The 17,035-nt window shown below is 44.2% G+C and overlaps 1 protein-coding gene across 4 annotated transcripts in view; it reads left to right on the top strand.

Annotated features, from left to right (window-relative positions):
- Positions 1-17,035, top strand: part of LOC141146648 (acyl-coenzyme A amino acid N-acyltransferase 1-like) — an 89,478-nt gene that overhangs the window by 32,393 nt on the left and 40,050 nt on the right. The window contains exon 1 of one of the 4 annotated variants that reach the window (XM_073633069.1): positions 4,409-4,535. The exons of the other annotated variants lie outside the window; for them this stretch is intronic. Within the exon in view, the coding sequence (XP_073489170.1) occupies positions 4,534-4,535 (2 nt within the window). The 5' untranslated portion in view covers positions 4,409-4,533. Of the gene's footprint in view, positions 1-4,408; positions 4,536-17,035 lie in introns of those variants that run through there. 4 annotated transcript variants of the gene reach the window in all.

A 17,035-nucleotide genomic window follows, 5' to 3' on the forward strand; every position in this document is an offset into this window, starting at 1 on the left:
AAATTTTAGTAACAACACATTATATTTTCCTCCTAAAAAATAAACCAAAGGTTAGAGATATTTAGCATACAGTAAGCATTTTGAACATTTTCTTTCTTAGATGTTTTACCAGTGCACTTTTTCTAATACCAAAAATTGTTTGACGTCAAACTAAATGTTACTACGTGGATTTTATGTATGGTATACCATTACTATAAAAAAAAACATTATTCACCATGGTTAAAAATGAGCAGCTCAAAAAAACTAATTTTTTTTTATAAGTTCCCCTTTGTCTTGCAAGACAGTTATACTTCACCATACTGAGCACATTGGAAAACTTCTTCTAAAACTGTTTCTTCTATGGAAACAAAGATTACCGTTAATATATATATATACACACACACACACACACACACACACAAATATACATTATTAGGAGGTATTTTACTTCCTTTTTTTTTCGTTTACAGTTCACTCAGCTCACTCAATTTTCATGACAATACAGCTGTTCACACACACACAAGCCATGCAATTTAACCCGTGTCAAAGAAAAAAGAAGGGAGGGGGGCTCGTTGCTCCTTTAAACTATAAAACACCATTCGTTATTTTTAAACTTTAATCATCAGTGAGGAAAAAAAAAAAGTTTTTTTTACGCCACTAATCTTTTAACATTTCACTTTAATTATTTTTATCTATTTTATTAAATATATTGGGTGTGGCTCCAATAACCACATGATTAGCCACCCCAGCAAGTATTTATTAGATTGTAAGCTCTTCTGAGCAGGGCCCTCTTAATCCTATTGTATTGTATTATAACTGTATTGTCTCCCTTTTATATTGTAAAGCGCTGCGTAAACTGTTGGCGCTATATAAATCCTGAATAATAATAATAATTTAAATTAACGATTTTCAACTCAGTTTTTAGATGAATTTTTCTTTTAGAATAAGCAAATATAATATTTTATGTTTTCTTTTTCATATTAAATTGACCACAGTGCAAAATGACTACACATTGCACACGATTTTACAATTTTAAGTAATTTTTTTTTTTTTTTATACCCAAATTATATAGATCAAATTATTCATGATTTTAAGTCAGAAATACAATTTTTAGTCTTTTTAAGGTCACACTTTACAGACAAAATATTTTTCTTGCTTCTAAAAGTTGCATGTGACCAACATTCCACTGACTTGTTACCTGTAATTGTCCATGTGGCAATGTCCCATCACTTTAAAACATACATAACAAACCCAAAACAAATCATCATGCCACCCATATTCATCCTGTTACTATTTATTTCACATTCATCAGTCCCTACCCTCAAGGAGCTTACAATCCTAAGGTCCCTAACTCACATTCATACATACACTAGGTACAATTTGGACAGGATCCAATGAACCTCCCAGCATTTCTCCAGAGCGTAGGAGTACCTGGGGGAAACCCATGCAGGCACAGGGAGAACACGCAAACTCCATGTAGGTAAAGTCGTGGTTTGGATCAACTGTTTTGCTGATACAGCACTTTGGGCATAATAATACAACTAACATGACATAACACACATATACACAACAAACATAAGTCTCACACTTAGCCAACTACACCCTGTAGACAAACATATTTCTCTAATAAAACTGCACTTTCCCTTCTTCTTCTTTTTTTTTTTTTTTTAATACAAGTTCACTCATCTATAATGGGCTCTAATCCATATGTCTACTTAGGTCATTATAAGTGCGCTGGTTGGTAGGGTATAATGTGCTTGCAGTTATTTTAGCAATGTTATTAGGTTCAAATTCATATACAGGACAATATGTTTCTCATTTCCTTTTTTCAACATTTTTTGTCATTTGTTTTAGCCTTCTAGTGGTACAAAACCCCTGTGTGCTTTGGTTCCATTCCTTGAGGAACTCGGCCACTCCTGTTAATAGGGGTTCAGTTACACAAACTGAATGGGGTCACACAGACAGCCCAAAGGAGCTCCTGGTGGGATCACACAGATCCCAATCTGGGGTGTACTCGGTGGTACAATTCCCCATCTCACACGGTGGTGAGACTTCCTCAAAAATTCATCTATTCCTAGGTCTCCTCATCAGACAGACACAGTGAACCTAAGTAATAGCGGGAACTGTATATCTGGCCCCCAATCTCGGCCAAGGAACTATACCAGACTATACACTGCACAAATCAGCCACACAGACTGACAGGCACACAACTGAAAGGGGGGGGGGTTAGTCACAGAAGCTGCTAAAAAAAAGGAAACTCTGGATTTAGGATGTAAAAACACACTCCTTTCTAAATAGAAACAGTCCACTTATATGCAAGATACATGGCAGCACATATGACAGGCACACAACTGAACAGGGGTTCAGTTACACAAACTGAATGGGGTCACACAGACAGATTAAAACAGTTCACGAATGTAAACGGCACTGCCTTAGACAAGCCACTCATGCAGGACACACACACAGCATCACATATTCCAACAAATTGTGCAGTACAGTAACAAAAATCTCAATAGGAGAAAATTCTAGAGTATAGAATCTGACAGTTCTGCTTCCCTAAAGTCTTCCACATCAGTTTATAGAACCTGTGCAGAATAGGAGAGATAGTACTTCTGCTCATTTTGTAGTTTTATGGAGAACTACGCAGACGAGAAAAGGAAATCAGAATTTCATTCAAAACTGGTACTAAGGATTACCACACATAGTACCTTATCAGCCACAGCCTATGAATGATCCCTTGAGTCCGAAGACCTGATTTCTGACCTGGACGGTCCCCCTACACAGGAAATGCAGAAATCCTAACTAAGCACACATTGCGCCTGAAATAGGGCAAGCCATTCTCACAGAACACACACTTGCAAGGACAGTAATATGTACAGATAGTATGGAAAGTAAAAAAACTAAACAAAAGTCAACAGTCAAGGTTCTTGGAAAGAGTACTTCTACATGACACCAGCTTACGCAAATCAGTACAGCACAAGGGGAAATCACAGTAAGCAGAAAGTTAGCTTACCTTAGCTAGTTTCCAGCTTGTGTTGTCCCGTTCTGTGTCTCAGCGGTGTCTGCAAAGTATCGATTTCCGGCTGCGAAGGACCAATTGATAGGGAAATCCCAGAATTTAGGGGTTTCCAATAACATTTTGACTGCTGAACCACATTCAAAAAGATGTATTTAATATTCAAGCCTATAGTTTTAGCTATAGGCAGGGAGAACAATTCAGTTAGTACATGGTGACATTCAATATGATTGTTCTACCTGAGGCTGGGAGCCTAACTTCATTTTATACTCTATACAAAGGTGGGGGCTACCTTGTAAGTCTCTTTGAAGTCCTGATTAACTTGTTGGTTATTTACATTGCTAAACAGATGGTCAATTAAGATATACAAGTCACTTCCCAAGTTCTGTGGGAAAGCCAGAGATAAACCTTTTCACAGCTGAAGGTGTGAATGGCATTTGACCACAGCCAAAACAGCTGTTACATCATATGACTTCTAACATATTGTATCAAGTATATCTGCTTAATCAGAATACAAGTTTTGATAATCGGAACTAAATGTTTGATAAATAGCTATTCCATTTACCCTATCATGTCCTTCACTAAGGTCTGTACTTTGGAACATGTCTGCCACAGCCTTGGTCCGTGCCTATCCCTGCACTGACCAGTGTATACCTTTTTTCATAGTGCTGCTCGGCACTTTGAAAAAAATACGTTGGTTTTGTGTTGCAGTTTGGGCACTCGGGCTCAAAAAGGTTCTTCACTGGCCTAGGCCATCTTTATGTATAGCAACAATTTTTTTTCAGATCTTCAAAGTTCTTTGCCATGAGGTGCCAGCCATGATGAATTTCCAGTGACCAGTATGAGAGAGAGCGATAACACAAAATTTAACACACCTGCTCCCCATTCACACCTGAGACCTTGTAACACTAACGAGTCACATGACACAGAGGAGGGAAAATGGCTAATTGGGCACCTTAATGGCTGTGTGGAGTTATTTTGAGGGGACAGCAAATGTACACTGATATACAATATGTACACTCACTACTTTACACTGTAGCAAAGTGTCATTTCTTCAGTGTTGTCACATGAAAAGATATAAATATTTACAAAAATTTGATGGGTGTACTTACTTTTGTGAGATACTGTGTCTCATAAGCCGGGTACATATGGGCCAATTGTCAGACATTTGCTGGTTAAAAAAAAAATGGCCAACATTCGGCCCGTGTGTACGTCGGTCTGTTCAACAGAAACTGGCCATTTGGCCGGCTTCTGTCGAACGAGCATCCTGGAATATCAGCAGCTGATCGGAGTGTTCTGGTGGGAAGGGGGGGTTGGAATGGGGCGTCCTCCTGTCAGAACATAATAGCACAGCAGGGGAGAATGCTGTACTAACTTCGCATAGAGGAGAGTACAGCAGCTCTGGCCAGAGCTGACAGGTTTTTTCTATTTGACCCAACTTTTAGCCTACTGAACTCCACTTTCTACCGGAGCAGACAGAGTGAAAGATAGAAGTGATAAACAATCAGCTCCCTAGATCTTTTTTACAGCTCTGTGGCATGTAAGTGTTTGCATTTACTTTGAAATGTTATCTTGCTGTTTTGCTGATAATTGGCTTGTTAGTGTGCTAGATCCTTTTTTTTTTTTTCTGTATTCATTGTTTTGCACAGATGCCAGCACAAGACTAACCCACAGGGGTTGCTTCTTTGCTATTGTGCACTCACCTCTGCATAAGTTCTAGGTTGGTTCTGTTTGGGAATGTTTGCACATGTTTGGGTTGGCGCAGATTTGGGAGGGCTTAAGCTGGTATTCACTTAAATTAACTCACCTGCTTCCGGTGGTGCAGGAACTTCATTTCATTATTCCTGTTGCAATTACCTATACATTTGACAAAAAAAGATGTTGGTCAGGTACAATGTGTCAATACCCTATCTGTCCATTTGCTTTCTCTCCTTTAATTTCCATGAGCAAATACAGCTTCTTGAAATCTAATTGAATGTCAGATGTCTGCACATGAGAACTAAATGTATGGTAGCGCTGAGTTTTTAGGAGAAAACGCTGATGCTTCAGTTTTTTGGAGATATACTGTATATTGAGGATTAAGTATAGAGGGTACTGAAATGTCCCTAGATTAGGGCTTGCCACACGACTCATAGCTCTAACAATTTTTAAAAGTTTGAATCTGGTGGCTGTGGCAACTGATAAGTTTCCTGTAGTTCTTATGCCTGTAAGCTAATCTTTTTTCATTCCAATACCTTTTAGACTTTGCAAAACAGCATACCATGGTCTCACTGGCTTTCTAGGCTCTGGAATTTATAAAGATACATGGTTATGCTGGACCATATATTGTCTTTAAGAAAGGTAAAGTGCTGCGCTATACATGCTCATTACTATACAGTGACCTATTCAGAAAGTTACATATATTGATCAGACAAATGGTGTATCATACAATCCTATCCAGATTGGACCATTCACTTATGTACAGTATCTCCCAAAGTGAGTACACCCCTCACATTTTTGTAAATCTTTTATTATATCTTTCCATGTGACAAAACTGAAGAACTTCGCTACAATGTAAAGTAGTGAGTGTACAGCTTGTACAACAGTGTAAATTTGCTGTCCCCTCAAAATAACTCCACACGCCATTAATGTCTAAACTGCTGGCAACAAAAGTGAGTACACCCCTAAGTGAAAATGTCCAAATTGGGCCCAAAGTGTCAATATTTTGTGTGGCCACCATTATTTTCCAGCACTGCCTTAACCCTCTTGAGCATGGAGTTCACCAGAGCTTCACATGTTGCCACTGGAGTCCTCTTCCACTCCTCCATGATGACATCACAGAGCTGGTGGATATTGGAGACCTTGCGCTCTTCCACCTTCCGTTTGAGGATGCCCCACAGATGCTCATCAGGGTTTAGGTCTGGAGACATGCTTGGCCAGTAGGGACGAGCCAAACACCCCCCCCCCCGGTTCGGTTCGCACCAGAACCTGCGAACGGACCGAAAGTTTGCGCAAACTTTAGAACCCCGTTAAAGTCTATGGGATGCGAACGTTCAAAATCAAGTCTATGGGACGCGAACGTTCAAAATCAAAAGTGCTAATTTTAAAGGCTAATATGCAAGTTATTGTCCTAAAAAGGGTTTGGGGACCCGGGTCCTGCCCCAGGGGACATGTATCAATGCAAAAAAAAGTTTTAAAAACGGCCGTTTTTTCGGGAGCAGTGATTTTAATGATGATTAAAGTGAAAAAAAAGTGAAATATTCCTTTAAATATCGTACCTGGGGGGTGTCTATGGTATGCCTGTAAAGTGGTGTGTGTTTCCCGTGCTTAGAACAGTCCATGCACAAAATGACATTTGTAAAGGAATAAAAGTCATTCAAAACTGCTTGTGGCTTTAATGTAATGTTGGGTCCCGGCAACATGGATGAAAATCAGTGAGACAAATGGCATGGGTACCCCCCCCCCCCCAGTCCATTACCAGGCCCTTTGGGTCTTGTATGGATATTAAGGGGAACCCTGCACCCAAATTAAAAAAGTAAAGGAGTGGGGCCCCCAGGCCCTATATACTCTGAACAGCAGTATATAGGCGGTGCAAACAAGACAGGGACTGTAGGTTTGTTAAGTAGAATCTGTTTGTAATTTTGAACTGGTACATTTTTAAAGTGTAGCTCCAGCCAAAAAATCAATTTTTAAGCTTTTTGGAAAACATAGGGAAGGGTTATCACCCCTGTAACATTTGTTTTGCTGTCTGTGCACCTCTTCAGAAGATTTCACCTCAATTTCTGTCCCAATGACAATAGATTTTTAGTGGGTTTTTAGTGAAACAAGGATTGGTGATAAAGCATCAGTGGAGAGGAGACACGTTTTTTCCCATATTAACATTATTAATATTATTACAGGAGAGAATTTCCCTTTCTAGGGGTAGATTTCATCTCACTTCTTGTCTCCTTCCGTTTGCAAGTAGGAGTCGTTTGTAAGTTTGTTTGAAAGTGGGGGCCTGTCCTATATACTCTGCAGAAATTGGGGCCTTAGGTGTTGGTGTTGCCACAACACTGTAAGCCCTCACAGTTACTCTTGGTGGGCGCAGGAACGGGCCCTGCTGTGAAATATTAGATCAAGAATTGTAATTACATGCCATTGTTGAACAGTGGTAGAAAAATTGGGCCTGTGGTGCTGGTGCCACAACACTGTAAGTGCTCAGTTACTCTTGGTAGGCGCTGGAACGGGCCCTACTGTGAAATATTATATCAAGAATTGTAATTATACACCTGTTGAACATGGTCAAAAAAATTGGGCCTTTGGTGGTGGTGTTGCCACAACACTGTAAGCCCTCAGTTACTCTTGGTAGGCGCAGGAATGGGCCCTGCTGTGAAATATTAAATCAAGAATTGTAATTAACTGTCCCTGTTGGGCAGAAAAATTGGGCCTTAGACACTGGTGCCACAACACTGCAACCCCTCACAGATGCTATAGTTGGAGCGCAGGAATGAGCCCTGCTGCAAAGTATTGCATCAAAAATTGTAATTATATGCCCCTGTTAAACAGGGGCAGAAAAATTGGGCCTTAGCCACTGGTGGCGGTGCCCACAACCAAAAATGTTCTTACAAGCTATCGGCATGAAAATTGAGGAGGAAGAGGATTGTCACTCAGCATAACAGGATAGTCACTCAGCATCAGCAAAGGCAGTCTTGAAGGGATCTTGCATAAAATTATTTGGTTACATCAGCATCAGGTGCTTGGTAGCTGGTGATCCAAGACTGATTAATTTTTATGAAGGTAAGCCGATCGATCGATTCGGTGGACAGGCGCACCCTGTGATCGGTTACAAAGCCTCCAGCAGCACTGAATGTGCGTTCTAAAAGAACGCTGGATGCAGGACAGGCCAGTAGCTCAATTGCATACTGTGCAAGCTCTGGCCAATGATCCATCCTCAAGACCCAGTAACCCAGAGGATTTTCGGTGGGAAAGGTGTTCAAGTCTGATCTTGCCCCTAGGTATTCCTGCACCATGTGAATCAGACGCTGGCGATGGTTGCTGGAACCGATCATACCTTGGGGCTGCAGACTAAAAAATTGTCTGAACGCATCGGTCAGACGGCCACCTTCTCCACCGCTCCTTCTGTGACTGACCGAAACCTCAGCAACACTTTGTCCAGGAGGACCAGGAAATTGTAACTTCCCAGGCTCTGGAACCGCGTTGCAAAAAACCTTTCTGCAAGGCCTCCCGAAGATGTTTCATCCTCTGCTCCCTCTGCAATGGCAAGATAAGGTCCGCAACCTTACCCTTGTAACGTGGATCAAGGAGGGTTGCCAGCCAGTAATGATCCCTCCCCTTGATACCAAGAATACGAGGATCCTTCCGCAGGCTTTGCAGGATCAGGGAGGTCATGCACCGTAGGTTTGCTAAGGCATTCGGTCCAGAGTCCTCTGGGTCATTAAGGATGACATGATCCGCAGCCACCTCCTCCCAGCCATTGACAAGTCCATGGGTTTCTTAGGACTGTAAATCCCTTGAAGACTGCTGCTGATGCTGAGTGCCAGGCTCCACCTCCATGCTGACACAATCCTCCTCCTCCTCCTCCTCCTCCTCCTCCTCCTCCTCCTCCTCCTCCTCCTCCTCCTCCTCCTCCTCCTCCTCCTCCTCCTCCTCCTCCTCTTCTTCTTCCTATGTGATCGGCGGGCACGCAGGAACACTGTCTGGATAAAGGGGGCCTTGAGAGGGAAGGAAGTCCTCCTCTTCCTCCCTCTGTTCTGCCTCAAGTGCCCTGTCCATTATTCCATGCAGCGTATGCTCCAACAGGTGCACAAGAGGGACAGTGTCACTGATGCATGCACTGTCACTGCTCACCATCCTCGTGGCCTCTTTAAATGGTGACAGGACAGTACATGCATCCCTGATCATAGCCCACTAGCGTGGGGAAAAAAAAGCTCCCCTGACCCTGTCCTGGTGCCATAGTCACATAGGTACTCATTGATGGCCCTCTGCTGTGTGTGCAGCTGCTGCAGCATGGCCAACGTTGAGTTCCACCTGGTGTCCATATCACAGATTGCCTAATCTGGTTCTTGGGCAGGTTAAATTCCTTTTGGAGGTCAGCCAGATGAGCACTGGCATTATATGACCTGCGGAAATGCACACAGACTTTCCTGGCCTGGCTCAGGACATCCTGTAAGCCCGGGTACCTGCCAAAGAACCGCTGCACCACCAAGGCAAGGACATGAGCCAAACAGGGCACATGGGTCAGTTGTCCCTGTTGGAGGGCAGAGAGGAGGTTGGTGCCATTGTCGCAAACCACCATTCCTGGCTTAAGCTGGCGTGGTGTCAATCACCTCTGAACCTGCTCCTGCAGAGCTGACAGAATCTCTGCCCCAGTGTGGCTCCTGTCCACCAACCACACCAGCTCAAGCACCGCATGGCATCTTTTTGCCTGCGTGCTTGTGTAGCCCCTTGAATGCCTACGGAGCACCGCTGGTTCCAAGGACAAATCGGCACAGGAAGAGGCCATGGAGGAAGAAGAGGAGGAGGGGGTGGAGGAGAGGTGTGGCAGAATCACCACTAGTAGAATTTTGGAGGCATGGTGGCAGAACAACCTCCAACACTACTGCACCCTGTCCTGCATCCTTCCCAGCTGCCAGAAGTCACCCAGTGCGCAGTGAAAAATAGTTAATGTCCCTGTCCATGCCTGCTGGACCATGAGTCAGTGGTAATATGCACCTTACTGCTGACCACCCTGTCCAGCGAGGCCAAGACATTGCCTTCCACATGCCGGTAGAGAGTCGGAATCACCTTCCGTGGGAAAAAGTGGCGTTTGGGAACCTGCCACTGAGGAAACGCACATTCCTCAAACTCACGGAAGGGGGCAGAGTCTACCAACTGAAATGGCAGCAGTTGAAGTGCTAGCAATTTAGCCAAGCTAGCATTCAACCACTGGGCATGTGGATGGCTGGGAGCGAACTTCTTTCTGCGGTGCAGCAGGTGAGGCAGGGAAATTCGCCTGGTACAATCTGGCGTCGGTGTACCGATAGCAGATTGCCCACAAGTACTTGGCTGTGACACACCTAATTCTACACCTTCATTCCTCTCAGTGCAGGTTTCAGAGAGGACTGAAGGTATAGTGGGGTTGGAGATCCCAGCTGATGAGGCGCAAAGAGGTCCGCTTTGTTCTTTGGTGTGGGTCTTTTAGGTATGCTTGCCAATGAACTGCATGGCAGGTCGACATATGTCTGGTCATGTGGTGCCCAAGCGGGTGATGTTTTTTGGACACGCAAGATACGCTTGAGACATATGTTGCAAATAGCAGCGGTGCGATCTGATGCACTCTTCTCAAAAAAGCCCACACCAAAGAACTTTTGGAATAACGCGCAGAGACAGCAGCGCCCTGCACATGCGGAGTTCTGCGGTGTGATGCAGTCGGTGTGCTGCCCTTAAGCTGGCCCCTGGAGGGCATCCTGCCTCGTTGATGTGCCTCCTCCTCTTCTCCTATCAGGCACCCACATGGAGTCAGTGACTTCCTCATCATCCCCTCCCTCCTATCACTGGAGCAAAGCTGGCAGTATGCTGCAGCTGGGGGAACATGACTGCCAGATTGCTGTCCTTCTTAGGCACCCCCTCTCTCTGGGCTCACGTTACTGCCTTCCTCTAGCTGGGTACCATCATCAGAGCCTTCAAAACGCTGGGCATCCTCCTGGAGCATGTACCCAACACTGTGGTCAAACAGTTCGGGGGACTCCTCAGGAGGACATGGTGGGGCTAGGGAAGGAGTGACTGATGCCATTGAGCCGAGGGAAGAGGCCACGTTGGCAGCTGCTTTGCCAGACAAAGCACCCTGAGTCTGGGTGAGAGAGGATGAGGAGGATGAGGACGGCTTGGTCATCCACTCTACCAAGTCTAAGGCATGTTGCAGCTCAACACGACCAGCTGCTGAAAAAAAAGGACAAACGTTTCCCACAGCCACGTGCTGATGAGGATGCACCATGTCCACGACCATCACTGTTGCCTCTAGACACAGAGCCTGCTTGCCCTCTTTTATTGGCTTGAGACTGTCTGCCTCTCCTTGTTGGCCTTCTAGACATACTAATGGCCTGCAGTGAGGTGTAACTGCACAAAGCTGGGATGTATATGTGTGTGTGTATGTATGTATATATATATATATGTATATATATATATGTATGTATGTATGTATGTATGTATGTATGTATGTGTGTATATATATATATATATATATATATATATATATATATATATATATATATATATATATATATATATATATATATATATATATATATATATATATATATTAGTATGAGAACACCAGCAATTGTCTTCAGGTAGCTTTAGGTGCACACTGTGCAGAGGACACAGTACACTAACTTTAAATGCTGCAGCTGCCTGCCTCTGGTATTAATAGGATCAGAACAGCAATTGTCTTCAGGTAGCTTTAGGTGCACACTGTGCAGAGGACACAGTACACTAACTGTAAATACTGTAGCTGCCTGCCTGTGGTATTAATAGGATCAGAAGAACACCAGCAATATTCTTCAGGTAGCTTTAGGTGCACACTGTGCAAAGGACACAGTACACTAACTGTAAATACTGTAAAAACGCCTGCCTGTCAATATATTAGGAAGAGAATAACAGGAACTGATCTAGCTAAACTGAATAGTATGTATGTATGTATGTATGTATGTATATATATATATATATATATATACACACAACTCCTAGGACGCATATATATACACAATACACTGTAAGTGCAGCTAACTGACTCGCCTGTGTACTCTAACTTAAATCAAATGACACTGTCTCTCCGCCGCCGCAACACACTACACAAGGCCGCCACGAAGGTGGCCTTATATAGTGTGGAGCATGTACTAAACCCCCTGAGCCATAATTGGCCAAAGCCACCCTGGCTTTGGCCAATTACGTCTCTGTACAGACGGCGCTGTGATTGGCCAAGCATGCAGGTCATAGTGTATGCTTGGCCAATCATCAGCCAGCAATGCACTGGGATGCCGCAGTAAATTATGAGCTGTGATGCGCCATTCGAATTTGCCGCGAACGGCCCATAACGTTTGCAATTCGACGAACAATGGAACAGGCGATGTTCGAGTCAAACATGGGTTCGACTCAAACTCGAAGCTCATCCCTATTGGCCAGTCCATCACCTTTACCCTCAGCTTCTTTGGCAAGGCAGTGGTCATCTTAGAGGTGTGTTCCCCCTGATGATGACACGTATGCCCTGTGTCGAAGACGCATAGGGGAGGGGCCAGGACACAGTGTTAGACAGCGGCAGCTGTCGGTGTTGGGACGGACGCCATATCCTTACTGCTTTATTCACCTACATGCTTGTTTAGAGTGGTGCACTGACGCACCCTTAGAATGTGAGTACCCCATTTGGGGGAGAGTTTTGTCTGACTTTGGAATAAATATTTTAAACGATATTACACTATATGGTCCTTTTTTCCTATCTATTGTTTATTCCCGTGTTGGAGCCTGTGATCCTGTGATCCACACAGAGCCCTGGGCGGCTCAAAAGCATTTTCTGACTTTGTCTAGTGACTTAGTCACATTCTCTAAGGTGAGTGCATTACCTTGGGAGGGTTACTTATGTTGCACCATCTCATGACCTGTGGCACGTGGAGATTTAAGCACGTTTGAATATATTACCATTGAAGATCACACACCAGCACTTTTTTGCAGGACTTTTTGCTCGTTATATCTATGTAGTTCATGATGGACTAGTATGTACATGAATTGTGGGGCACTTAGCACTTTTGTTTGGCACATAGCACTTTTTGGCATCCATTTGCACCTATGAATTATATTTGAAGCAAAAGTGTTTTAATTGATTATTATTCTATATGTTAATTGTATTGTTTACTTGTGCACATTATGTTTATCAGTTTTATGCGATATAATATTTAGCATGGTATACACCTCTGTACCCATTTGTATATGCACTATATTTCTTTGTGCCATGATAGGGGCACATCTAGCACACTTTAGCGCATCATTATTTATTTGTTTACATGCATTACAAGACGTGGTTCATGCATGCGGCTGTGTAGTGCTTATATTTAGCACTAGGTTCATTGTGGCTCGTAGGATTTCTTTTCTTATACTACAAGAGATGGTCGGAGACCACAGACATACTACAGGAGATGGTCAGAGACCGCAGACATACTAGAAGAGTGGATCCGAGACCGCAGACATACTACAAGAGTGGATCTGAGACTGCAGACATACTACAAGAGTGGATCTGAGGCCGCAGACATACTACAAGAGTGGATCTGAGGCCGCAGACATACTACAAGAGTGGATCTGAGGCCGCAGACATACTACAAGAGTGGATCTGAGGCCGCAGACATACTACAAGAGTGGATCCGAGGTCGCAGACATACTACAAGAGTGGATCTGAGACCGCAGACATACTACAAGAGTGGTAGAGCTTCTGCAAATCTCCACTAGTGATGCAGCAGCCCATGTTTTCCTGAATGAGTTCATGCAAGATTAATAATACCTATCTCACATGCTAAAACACCTAGGTAGGTACCCAGGCCAACAGCACCTTCTTTCCTTGTTTCCTCCTCGGTTCTGTGCTCTTTTTCCCGCACTGGGGCGGCCACTGCACTGACCCCCAGGCAGGCCCCAGTCCCAGGCCAGACCACCCAGTCCCTCCCTCCTGTGAATGTCCCTGGCTATTGCTGAGGTGCCAAGTCCACTTCATTGACCAGTTAGTCCACACTGCACATAACAAGTTAACTTGCTCTGCTCCACAATCTGAGTCAGTCTCACTCTCAGCAGACACTGACAGACTCAGTTGGCTCCTTGGGATTGAGGTGAGCTGCCTTCCAGTTGATTCCCCTGGAGTCTGTCCTCCAGTTCTCCCGCCATGACCTGTGCTGCCTGGCAATCCAGAGAGACCCCCAGCACTGCAGGAGTCAGGACGAGTGGGCGGCTCCGCACCCCAGCCGGACCTACCCATTCAGCCTATGTAGGAGGAGAGACTAAGCAGCGGTGACGAGCGGAGTCAACAGACTCATCAATATGAACAAAAGTTAGCAGCGGCCATAGACACAGCGTCCTGACGTGCCCACAGAGAGGGCTCTGCGTGCGAGTTGTGGCAAGCATGCCATAGGTTCACCATCACAGTAATAAGACATCATCTGGAGTATGTCTATCCCATCTTTCACTGCGTTTATATAGTAGTATCTAATAAAATCATTAATCACTAATTGTCTTCCATCAGTGACACTTCCTACCTCGGATATAATTTCCAAGATGGTGCTTGGAGTGCGTGTCAAGCCTCGGTTTAAGATGCACCATATCTTTAAAAATTTATGCATCTGAATTTGCTCGATGCATTTTGTGGTATTCCACTTCCTCAGGAGTGAATGCATACAGTGTGTCTGCAAAAAATATATGTAAAAAGACCAGTATAGTCCATTATTGGGTCCTATTAAGAAGGAACAACACAGGGGGAGAAGAATGGAAATATCCCTGTGTATAGATAAATTATAATGCATAATTGGTATGTATATAGATGTGTAGCAGGTGCCTTGGATATCCCACGGCCTGGCCAAGCTGGCCGAGATTCTTCTGTGAGGGAGAAGGTGCCTGGTAATATAAAGGTCTTGCGAGCTACTGCTAGGATCTTCCCCAATACGAAGTGTATATGCACAAGTGTATCCCCTCCCCAACCTGTGTCCACACAGGGAATCGCGCGTCTTCCTTTGGGGGATGCTTCTTGAGGAAGACGCGTGATTCCCTGTGTCACCACATGTTGGAGGTGATAGGACTACATTTGGGAAGCAGTAGCAGCCTTTGCTAGCAGCGGAGACTGCTTATACAGAACGGTAGCTCCACGGGCACATACAATTCTGCCTGTAAAAGTTTTTGGTGCGCTGCAAGCACCTTGCACATGTGAGTACCCATTTGTGGGATTTTTTAAAATAAAGCAATTGTTAAACGGTATTACACTATCCAGTCCGTTTTTTCCATTATTATGAGGACCCCACTCTAGGAGGACCCAGGACATCTAAGCGGCCTTTTCTCACAGAACCCAGGGGAAGTTCCTCAGCGTGTATTGACCAAACTTCATTGTGCAGTCACACGCCCGGAGGTGAGGGCATTCACAAATGGGGGAGCACTGGAGTGTTGGCACTTTTTTTGAAGTTTGGAGCAGCTTTCACAAGGATCATGTTTTGGCAAATAGTTTATCACTACATTATTGGACTTCCACTATGCAGCATGATTTGCACATATGTTATATGTTTTTGAGCACTGTAGCACTTGGATTATATGGCATGAATTTATGATATTTATTATTAATCATATTTAAGGATATACGTTTATGTTTAGCGTGACACTATATGGTGTGGGGGAAAGTGCCTATCAGCGTCTGAGGGGGATATCCCCCCCCTCATTTTTTTTCTCCTCAGACACACAGGGCTGCTCACTCACTTACAGGGGGCCAATGAGAAGGACTTCAGCAGCAGCAATGGATTCTGGGATATGTAGTCCCTATCTACAGTAAAATGGACCCAGAACTTACAAGAGCCAGCCTGAGAGAAGCAAAAGGCCCCATCTTGATTTCCTGAGGGAATTCAGTCCCCACGAGGCAGGAGAACAGACTTGGGGGGAAAGGAACTGCCTCCCAGATCAGTCCACTGCCTTGTTCCAGGCATCCACAGCCGGTCAGGAAAATCCTGCCTGAGAGGGGGGGGGATCCCAGGTGCATATCCTGATGCACCTTCATCGGCGGTGTGAAGCATTCCAGTGTGGGGTACCGCTTAGAATTAAGGCCAAAAAGTTTTATCTTGGTCTCTTCAGACCAGAGAATCTTATTTCTCACCATCTTCGAGTCCTTCAGGTGTTTTTCTAGCAAACTCCATGCGGGCTTTCATGTGTCTTGCACTGAGGAGAGGCTTCCGTCGGGCCACTCTGCCATAAAGCCCCGACTGGTGGAGGGCTGCAGTGATGGTTGACTTTCTACAACTTTCTCCCATCTCCTGACTGCATCTCTGGAGCTCAGCCACAGTGATCTTTGTGTTCATCTTTACCTCTCTCACCAAGGCTCTTCTCCCCCAATAGCTCAGTTTGGCCGGACGGCCATCTCTAGGAAGGGTTCTGGTCGTCCCAAATGTCTTCCATTTAAGGATTATGGAGGCCACTGTGCTCCTAGGAACCTTAAGTGCAGCAGAAATGTTTTCGTTACCTTGGCCAGATCTATGCCTTGCCACAATTCTGTCTGAGCTCTTCAGGCAGTTCCTTTGACCTCATGATTCTCATTTGCTCTGACATGCACTGTGAGCTGTAAGGTCTTATATAGACAGGTGTGTGGCTTTCCTAATCAAGTCCAATCAGTATAATCAAACACAGCTGGACTCAAATGAAGGTGTAGAACCATTTCAAGGATGATCAGAAGAAATGGACAGCACCTGAGTTAAATATGAGTGTCACAGCAAAGGGTCTAAATACTTAGGACCATGTGATATTTCAGTTTTTCTTTTTTTAATAAATCTGCAAAAATGTCACCAATTCTGTGTTTTTTTTTCTGTCTATATGGGGTGCTGTGTGTACATTAATGAGGACAAAAAATGACGATTGTTATTGGGGTTGAGAGGCAGAGTATGCAACAAACGTACCTAAGCGGCTCCTTCGGGAGTAGTGCTACAGATGAAATAGTTTTTTATGCTTGTATGTACAAGTCACTAAACTGAACTAATGTCATGTTTACCATTTTTTGCACTCGCTTTCATGTGCCTCATAAGTTCCAAACCCTCCTTTGTTTATTAGAAGAAAACACGTTAGAGTCTGCAAAAGACTCGAGACTGGGGCTGAGGTTCACCTTCCAGCAGGACAACGACCCTAAACATACAGCCAGAGCTACAAAGCATATTCATGTGTTAGAATGGTCCAGACCTAAATCCGAATGAGAGTCTGTGGCAATTCTCGAAAATTGCTGTTTAGACGCTCTCCATCCAATCTGACAGAGCTTGAGCTATTCTGCAAAGAAGAATGGGCAAAAATGTCACTCTCTAGATGTGCAAAGCTGGT

This window comes from Aquarana catesbeiana, linkage group LG06 (genome assembly GCF_042186555.1).
Source record: "Aquarana catesbeiana isolate 2022-GZ linkage group LG06, ASM4218655v1, whole genome shotgun sequence".
Taxonomy (NCBI): Eukaryota; Metazoa; Chordata; class Amphibia; order Anura; family Ranidae; genus Aquarana; species Aquarana catesbeiana.